Source organism: Carlito syrichta, unplaced genomic scaffold (assembly GCF_000164805.1).
Source record: "Carlito syrichta isolate Samal-C Ts95f unplaced genomic scaffold, Tarsius_syrichta-2.0.1 Scaffold304229, whole genome shotgun sequence".
NCBI classification, from domain to species: Eukaryota; Metazoa; Chordata; class Mammalia; order Primates; family Tarsiidae; genus Carlito; species Carlito syrichta.
The window spans coordinates 392,531-402,325 of NW_007248325.1; the positions used below are offsets into that span (position 1 = coordinate 392,531).

Sequence of the window (9,795 nt, forward strand, 5' to 3'; positions counted from 1 at the left end):
TATTGATCATCTGACATGTGCCAGTCTTTTGTCATCTGCTAACCAGTATCTTGTTCTTTTCAGAACATTTGTAAATAAATTCTAGTTTTCTTTCAATCCATGGAATAGCTGTAGGTTGCTATATCTAAATGTATTCTTACGGTGATTGTGATATAAAAGGTTGATTACCTGGCTACATGAATTTTTACATAGGCTTATGTATAAATTCAGAAATCATAATCATCATGTTTCTATTTTATCAGGCCTATCAGAATTTTGTTAAAAAGCATGGTGAAGAAAAATTACTTCCCGGACTTGACCTAAATCACAAACAACTGTTCTTCTTGAACTTTGCCCAGGTATTGTATTTTTCTTGATTGATAGATACAAAAATCATTTTGAGTTATAATTTCACAGTAAGTTAGATACTACATGCTGAGTTTTCTTGTTTTAATCAATTGTGGCAGAGCATTTGACTCAACTCACTTTCATTGTTTATAATAGACTGTCAGATCATATTAATGATAAATAATTATGCTCCTGGTTGCCTCTCATTGAACATTGTTTGAAGAGTCAATGGTTGAAGAATGCAGAATTCCAATTTGATTTTGCTTCCTCCTCCTGACCTGTTTAAACGAAGAATCCTTGACAGAAACCTGAGTACATTGCCTCACTTTTTCGATTGCTATCCCTAGGTGTGGTGTGGGACCTATAGGCCAGAGTATGCAATCAATTCCATTAAAACAGACGTGCACAGTCCAGGCAATTTCAGGTGCGTGAGTATGAACAACAATCAAGGTGTTTCCATCTTGGCTCTGTTGCTTCCACATTTGGAATTTGGACTTTCCCGAATCTGATTCTATTCCATTTGGAAATCCATTGCTTTTTGATAAAAGTCACAGTCAAGATCAACAGAACATATCAGGGCATGCTTATTCAAGCATAGCATTGGCTACTCTTTCTCTCAGAATCTATGTGTCTGAGGCTCAGGACATGATAGAGATGTCACCTCAGAACAGTGACTCTATTTAAAGTTAGCACAAAGACATTTCTAAGAGACTGTGAATGGTATAGGCCTAGACTAGTGAGTTTCAAATTTCAAAGAACAATTTCCTTTCAATGTAAAGGAAAACTTTCTACTAATGAGAAGCTCTTCAACATGGAATAACATTATTCCCAAAGAGGGTACATTGAAGCAGAAGTCAGAGAACAGCCCTTCAAGGATGCTGGAGAAAAATGCTCTACAGAATGGAAAATTGAGTTAGAAGATTACTAAAGTCCTTCCCAAACTAGAAAATCTAAGGGAACAATGAATCAAAGAGAATCCTTCTAACCAACCTCTGAATTTTAAATCCTGGCTTTCTGTGTATCTATTTTAGAACTTAATTCCCAATGCCACCCTTTTGCCATGTACTTAATCACTCATTTGGTGGTCAACAGCAACACCTCTCAGGGAGTCTGAAAAAGGCTAAAAATTGTATAGGGCAGTTGGAAAATGCAATTTGAGTGAAAAAGAGAACTGATGGGCTACATTTCAAAAGCACTACCTAAAATGAATGTGATCGTTCACTCAGGGGGTAAAACACATTCAATTATAAAGCAATAAAGTATTGCATTTAAAAAGTAAAGAATGTACTCTGTATGTTCTAGTGTCATCACTGTCGTTTTCATCATCACCGTCTAGTATTAGCCTTAGCAGTCCTTCAAAATGCATTCCCTCAACAACTGTTTCTTGTATGCCTATTATCTGTGTAATCCAAGCTAAATTTAGTTCTGCTAAGATATTCAAAATAACTGCTTTATAGGGAATGAGCAACAAAAATCACTAGATCACTTCTCACTATAGTTTATCCAAGAAACTTTTTGTTTTAATTTTTAGAAATTGTCTTTTTATGTACTGAAGTCTTGAGGAATTAAGGTACAAGGGAAGACCCCCTTCAAATTGGAATTATCTTTTGGAGGGCAGCTCCCTTTTAGTACAGCCTTCCCCCACTAGGTAAGTGTTCTAGAAAACCATTGGCATCGGTGTACCAGCTAGCATTGTTGTGAGAGACTGCACATGCAGCTTCAGTTAGTTTTTATTTTTATTTTCTGAGATTCTTTCAACACGTTTGCCCATTTCATGATGGGTGATTTACACGAACAACCTGCCCACATCATGCTGTGTTCAGTAGTTTTTGACCGAAGCAGCAAGACCCCTGTGCCCCAACCTCCCGATTCACCTCATCTCACCCCAAGCAACTTTTTTTTATTTCCCCGGATGAAAAGAATCCTCAAAGGGAAACGTTTGCCAGTGTGGAAAAGGTGAAACAAAAAACAGCAGAGGCACTAAAAAGCATCAAAATTGATGAATTCAAAAACTGTTTTGAGCAGTGAAAAAGCATCTCAATAGGTGTATTACATCAAATGGATAGTACTTTGAAGGTGACAAGTTTAAACATGCAAGGATATGCTTTTTACTCAAGGATCTCTTTTTTTACTCAAATTGCATTTTCCACCTGCCCTATACAATTTTTAGCTTACATGTTTAAACTAGAACATGTAATATACTTTTTAATATATAAATTCTAGTTTTTTTGGATCCTCCCAGGATCTACTTCTGAGGATAGCAGAGAACATACACAAGCTCACAGAAACGACTGTACAATCTAATCTGTCAAAGCTCTGCATTGCATATGCTTGTGAACTATAACATATACCCATAAAAAACTAGGTGAATTGAAGTAATATGATCATAATACCTTGTGCAGTTGCTATCCTCAGAGAATGAGAGGTTGCAAATTAATTTTTTTTAGATAAGGAAAGTTTACCTCTTTTGAGAATTTACATTTTTATCTTAGCCATTAGATTACAATTTCTCTGGTTAAAATAAATTTTTGTCAGGCTCAGCACTTTGGGAGGCTGAGAAGGGAGGATCTCTTGAGGCCAGGGGTTTGAAACCAACCTGGGACACAAAGCAAGACCCCATCACTATAAAAAAAAAAAAAATAGCTGGATGTGGTGGCATTTGACTGTAGTCCCCATTACAGGAAACTGAGGCAGAAGGATCTCTTGAGTCCGGGAGGTTGAGGCTGCAGTGAGCTATAATCCTGTCACTGCACTCCAGTCTGGGCAGCAGAGTGACACCCTGTGTCAAAATAATAATAATAATAATAATTTCTACTTCTTGCCTTAACACAGTATCCTGAAAAAAACCTAACCTTTTTTTTTTTTTAATTTTGAAACAGACTACTGGCATGATCATTAGTTATGTTGCTTTTTTTTTTTGGAGTTAGAGTTGGAGTTTCACTTTGTAGCCAGGTTGGAGTATAGTGGCACACTCACAGCCACTGCAGCCTTGACCTGCTGGGCCCAGGTGATCCTTCCGCCTCAGCCTTCCAAGTAGCTGGAACTAGAGGCGTGCGCTACCATGCCCGGCTAATTTTCTGATTTATTGTAGAGATGTGGTTTCACCAAGTTGCCCAGGCTGGTCTCAAATCCCTGGGCTTAGGCAGTCCTCTTGCTTTGGACTCCCAAAGTACTGGGATTACAGGCTTGAGCCACCGTGCCCAGCCTACTGTTTATTAGTGAACTCCTCAGAAGCTATAGTGTGTGGAGCTACAGTGTGTGGAACTATGTATTCTACACCGATGGTGATGCCTTTGACTTCTTATTTTGTTTTTTTGGTAGGGTTTTTCTGCGTGTTTGTCTCTTCCCAACTTTTCTTTCCCATTACTGTACTTCCTGCCTTTGCCCACCCCATTTTTCCATTCTGATTAGCTCAGAAAACATATCATTAAACTTAGATGGTAAAAGCGGACACAGGCTTTGAAGGAAAAAACACTTGAGTTCCAGCCATGGCTCCACCATTTACTAATGGTGCTTCAGTTTCCTAATATGTACAATAAGGATTAAATTATCATGAGGGTTACTGGAGAATTAATGTAAGTGTGCATTAATTGCCTGTTACATACATGTGTTTGAAAATCTATACTAGGATTATTTTTAGATAAGAAGCATGAACAAAATAAGGATTGCTATGAAAAAGGTATAAGGACTTTGCAACGTCTCTATCAGCTGACAGTCACGTACGTTTTGTTGCAAAATTCTTATATTCTGAAGAGTTCAGAATGCCAGTAACTGATTACCGGTAAGTATGTAGCTATTTGCTACCTCCAATTTTAAACTGAAAATAGTATTTTATGATAAATATGTGAAAATATTTGTATTTTTAATTTTTTTGTACTGACCCCAAAAATGCCTCTTTGATTATTTTTCATTCATAATAACAGGGATGTGTGTGTGTATGTCTTTTAAGGGTAAATGGAATGCCAGCTTTCTTTTGTCAAGGAAATTATTATTTTCTCTGGAGGTAAAAAGATTTCCTTGGCAAAAGGTTGAGGTTACATCTAGTTTTGGAAACAGGCTGCTTCCTGGCTGTACAAAGTAAAACATATTTTTTAAAGAACTTTAAAAACTAGTAGACAGTGAGTAGCTATTGTTAAATTATGCTTGGTGGTTGAATAAAAATATCTCTGAAATAGAGGGAGATTTGTAACGTTATGCTTAAATAGCCATAGTATTAAAAACAAAAGACAAAATAGACTTGATAGAAAGCCGAATCTATAAATACATATTTGTTAGGTCTAACCCATAGTTGTTTTATTCTTTCGTACTTTAAGCTTTTAAAACCTTTGGTGTTAAAAAAAATTTTTCCCCTTCAGTAGCCTAGAAATTTAATTTACTTTTTTTTTTTTTGAGTTAGTGTCTTACTGTGTTATTCAGACTGGAGTGCAGTGGCATGCTAATGGCCACCGCAGCCTTGACCAGCTGGGTTCAGGTGATCCTTCCACTTCAGCCTTCCAAGTAGCTGGAACCACAGGTGTGTGCCACCACGCCCAGCTTATTTTTTGGTTTATTGTAGAGACAAGGTCTTACCAAGTTGCCCAGGCTGGTATTGAACCTCTGAGCTCTAGCAAACCTCTTGTCTCGGCCTCCCAACGTACTGGAATTATAGGCTTGAGCTGTCATGCCCGGCAAGGGTCTGATAATTTTTAAAACAAGTCCAAATAGACAGAATCATTCAGATGCTTAGATTGTTCAATATTCTCTTCCAGTCAGACAAAAAGGACACTTTATAATACTAACACCACTAATAAGTCAAGACATTTTGAAAGAATATTCTTTCTAATGTTTTATGTAGACATTTTTAACTAATATGGCCAATTTGTTCCTTCTTGTTCTATAATTTAGCATCCTTAGGCTAAATCCTTTTTGAAATACTTATCTTTTCTTCATGTACCTTAAGCGTTGGTTCCTAATATTTTATAAATATCATTGTGGATTTTGGTGAGCTTTTAGAATTTCTGTTAGCACCTATTAATCTTTAGTTCATACCCAGGAATCTATTCAGGCATTCATTTCTTTATGAATGTGTAGTGGAATACATACTCACCAATATGACTTTGCTTTGAAAGAATCGTATGAATTAGTTAATGATAAAGATTGGAGAGTTTATTCATGAATGAAGCCAGTTAACCTTGTAGCCTAGTCATCCATCTAAAAGAAGTAACAAAAGATTGTCAGAGCACCCATTAATTGCACAAAGTAATTCAAATCTAAATAATTTAGGCAGAATGAGTCAGATATATAATAAAGTCCATTCTTGGTCACATGATATTCAACTTCAGCTCCCTTAGATGTTTTTAGTACAAGTGATTTCTTGCCAAGGGAATAAACAATACCATAAATTACTTTATATAATAAAGTCGAGATTTCAAGTAAATCACCTTAGTAAATAATCAGTAAAAGTCTATTATTTTCTGTTATTAGAAACAGAAACACAAGAAGTACATAGTTGTCATACAACATGAAATTCATGTACATATTTGATGTAATACTAATGAAATATGATCTCACTTTTAGAGGAACAGATTCATTTTATTAATAATGTATCTACCTTTCAAAATGGATTATTCATATTATCCATTTAAAGATTTGATGTTATAAACACCAGAAATTAATTAGAGATCTAGGGAAGTAAGTGGACCCCTGTTGTGTCATTGACCTAATTATTCAGCATCAAATTATCTAAGTGAAGCCTTTGGATGGAAGAGACTAGAAGGAGTGGGCATGGGAGCTGAGTGCACACTAGCTTGTATGTTTCTGCATTGCTGACTCCTGGCTGTGCTTTTCACAACTTTTTCTTTTAGGTTTTTTTTTTTGTTTCTTGTTTTGTTTTCAAGTTTTGAAAAACATTTTTTTAAAGAAAAATGTAGCATTAAGTCATGAATTTGGACAGTTTTACTGAAGTATTTATCCCTCTAGGACTAAATCTAAGACGTAGTCCTTTGAAAAAAAATTTAATAAAATGAAAACAAAACGTGCAGCTCTTCCAGTCAATCTCTCTCAAATGCTTATTCTATCAACCATGGAGCTTGTTCCCCAATGTGAGGAATGCCCAGGACGCCACGATCAATGTCCTTTAGCGAGTATCTAGTCTTCATGAATTGGAAAGAGGGCTGGATTATATGAATCACAGCTCCCCTTTAACGTAAAGAGCCATTGAGCCTACAACCCGAAGGACTAAACACCAATGCAAAGTCCTAATTTCTAAGATCTTTTGACTCTATACACAGCCACTTTTGAGTACATTATAAAAATGAATTTGTGCTTTTTTATTTGTTTGCTTCATGAACAATAGAAATTTATTTCTCACAGTTCTGGAGGCTAGAAGTCCAAGATCAGGGTGTCAGTATAGTCAGATTCTGGTGAGGGCGTCTTCCAGTTTATAGACTATAGACTTCTTGTATTCTTATGTGTTCAAAAGAGTGAATTTGTTCTTGAGCATTTCAGATGTAAGACATGGATATTTTGGCTGGGTGGGCGTGGTGGCTTACGCTTGTAGCCCCACCTACTCAGGAGACTGAGATGGAATGATCCCTTGAGCTCAGGAGGTCAAGGCTACAGTGAGCTATGATTATCCTACTGCCTTCCCGCCTAGGCAACACAAAAAGACCCTATCTCAAATTTTAAAAAGTAAAAGGGCACTTTAAAAAATCTAATTAAGACAGGCTCTAAGCTCGTAGACTATGCTAGGAGATGAGCAATGTAATTTCAGTAGTTTTTCAGCATACTACTTTCTTGGGTTATACAGGAATCCAAAATCATCGATGTTATGTCATAGACTTCATCTCCAGTCTGCCATGGTCACACTGAGACCTTTACATTCTGAGTGCTCCAAACTGAAGAGAGCTACCTCAGTTTCCTTCCAGCCTTGATGGGCAAGGGTCCCAGAGCCTCCATGCTTCATGTTGAGGTTCCCCAACAGCCACACGCCATCATTTCAGGGGATCTCTCTGGGCCCTGCTCAGGGTGGGAGGTGTGTCTTTGGCACAATCTGCCATTACTGGGCCCTGCCCCACCAGGGAGACCAGTCATCTCCCTCTCAAGTGGACAGACAGATATAAATTCCCCAGCTCTGGCTCCACTCCCACACTGGGAGATCCTCTTAATCTTTAAGACTCCTCTAGGAATCCTAAAAACCAAACAACCAAGAAAGGTTCCATCCTCCATGAAGGACGAGGGTTTGTGATGGTTGGGGAATGGAAGGTTGGTTGTGTTGGTGGGTAACACATTCAAAAGTCAGGGAGGAGAAAGTAAAGAAATGATTTCTTTCTATTCTAGTTGGTCCATGGCAGCAAATAAATAACAGATATCCTAAGCAGCGTTTTTCTTCATAATGCCCTCCTACTCCTGTACTGGTAATCACCATGACCAATCAGGTCACAGGTTCTTTCACTCAGTATGTACTGAGTTCGGCGCTGGCCTTGGGGGGTGCAGAGGGAGCAAGACATACATAATACACTTTTCTCTCAGTATCCAGGACCAAACCGCAGATACCAAAATTCATGTATGTTCAAGTCCCTGATATAATATGGCACGGTATTTGCATGGAATCTATGCACATTCTCCCACCTGTGTTTTATTTTTTATTTTTTTATTTTTTTCTAGAGACCAGGTCTCGCTGTGTTGCCCAAGCTGGGCTTGAACTCCTGGGCTCAAACCATTCTCCAGCTTTCAGCCTCCCAAAGTGCTGGAATTATAGGCATGAGCCACCAAACCCGGTTCCTTATATTGTAATCATCTCTGGATTACTTAAAATAACCAATACAATGTAAATGCCGTGTAAATAGGTGTCCTGCTGTATTGTTTCGGGACTAATGACAGGAAAAATAAGTATATACAAGTTCAGTACAAATGCAATTTTCTCCCGCATATTTTCATCCACGGTTGGTCGAATCTACGAATGCCAGCCCAAGGATATGAAGGGCTGACTGTATTTTGCCCTGGTAGAGATTACAGACAAGTAAGTGTGTCAGGAAGTAAAGAAGGAGAACAAATCATTGTAAATTGTGACAAGTGCTTTGAAAAGGATAGTACCAGTGGGCGTAAAGAGTAAACAGTAGGCAAAGACCACCAAGGAGGTGCTTTTAAGCAAAGGCATGAAGGCTGAGAAGGCGTTAGCTACACAGCAGTGGTTGGGTAGCTTTCCAAAGAGTAGGGGTCTGCAAGTAGCAACAAGCCCTGAAGAGGAAGAGTTTGGCTGGTGTGAAAAACTGAAAGGAGCCAGGTACACTGACTTACGCCTGTAGTCCCAAAACTTTGGGAGGCCAAGGCGAGAGAATAGCCTGAGCCCAGCGGTTCAAGACCCGTCTGGGCAGCTTGGCGAGATCTTGTCTCTACGATAAATCAAAAAATTAGCTGTTAGCATGCACCTGTAGTTCCAGCTACTTGGAAGCTGTGGTGGAAGGATCGCCCGAGCCCAGCAGGTCGAGGCTGCAGTGGCCATGATTGTGCCACTGCACTCCATCCAGCCTGGGTGACAGAGTGAGACTCCGGCTCAAAAAAAATAGAAGAAAGAAACAGAAAGTAGATCAACATAGTTTGAGCCTAATGAGGAATGGGAGGAGAAATGCAGCACAAGGAGGCTGGGAAGGGAGGCTGGAGGACAGTGGAGGGCCTGGAAGGTTTTAAAGTAAGAGAATGTGGTATCTGATTTAACTGTTTAAAGATCACTCTGACCGCTGTGTGGAGAGTGGGTTGGAGGGGAGAGATGTTCTAAGATGGTATGTAGGCAGAGGTCCGCAAATCGGAGTGGTCTCTCCTGTCACTTACTCCCAGCCCACCCACCTCTCCAGTCCACTTGTCTCTGGGCCCCTCCTTTCAACTCAAGGCGAGGGTGGCCAGCTGATCTCAGCAGGAAGAGAAGGGAAGTGCTGGTTTAGGGTTCAGGGTTGGTGTGAAAACATTACTTCTGCCTCACTGTGCTGACCCGTCTCCCCTCAAATTCTGCTTGGTGCCGATAGTGAGCTGGGCTGTGTTGTTTTTGCCCATTGAGGTAAGAGATAAGAAGAAAGTGGCATTTTGCCAGCCCTTTCCAGTTATTCAGGCTGAATCCAGTTTCTGATACTAAAGGAGTCCTTTTGTAGAAAAAGAATAATTCACTATCTTCCTTACTAAATCAGATCAGCAAAAAATTTTTTTCTCATTTTTAAAGTTTCTTTATTTAAAAAAAAATGTGTCTATGCATAGTTTGGGGAGCTACAAATAGTTTTGGTCTGGGCTTTAAGTGTACCCACCATCCCCATCTGCACAAACAAATATCTTTTTAAAGCCTATTATGCCGAGGGCTCGGTGGCTCAGCCTGTAATCCCGTGCCTTTGGGAGGCTGAGGTGAGTGGATTGCCTAAGCCCATGGGTTCGAGACCTGCCTGGGCAGCGAGACCTCATCTCTACAATAAATCAAAAAATCAGCCAGGCGTGGTAGCGCATGCC

General features: G+C 39.2%; 1 protein-coding gene across 1 annotated transcript in view; it reads left to right on the forward strand.

The window, feature by feature from the left end:
• Positions 1 to 9,795, forward strand: part of MME (membrane metalloendopeptidase) — a 109,494-nt gene that overhangs the window by 97,627 nt on the left and 2,072 nt on the right. The window contains exons 21-22 of the mRNA XM_008059514.2: positions 243 to 338; positions 675 to 751. Coding sequence (XP_008057705.1) covers positions 243 to 338; positions 675 to 751 — 173 coding nt within the window. The remainder of the gene's footprint in view (positions 1 to 242; positions 339 to 674; positions 752 to 9,795) is intronic.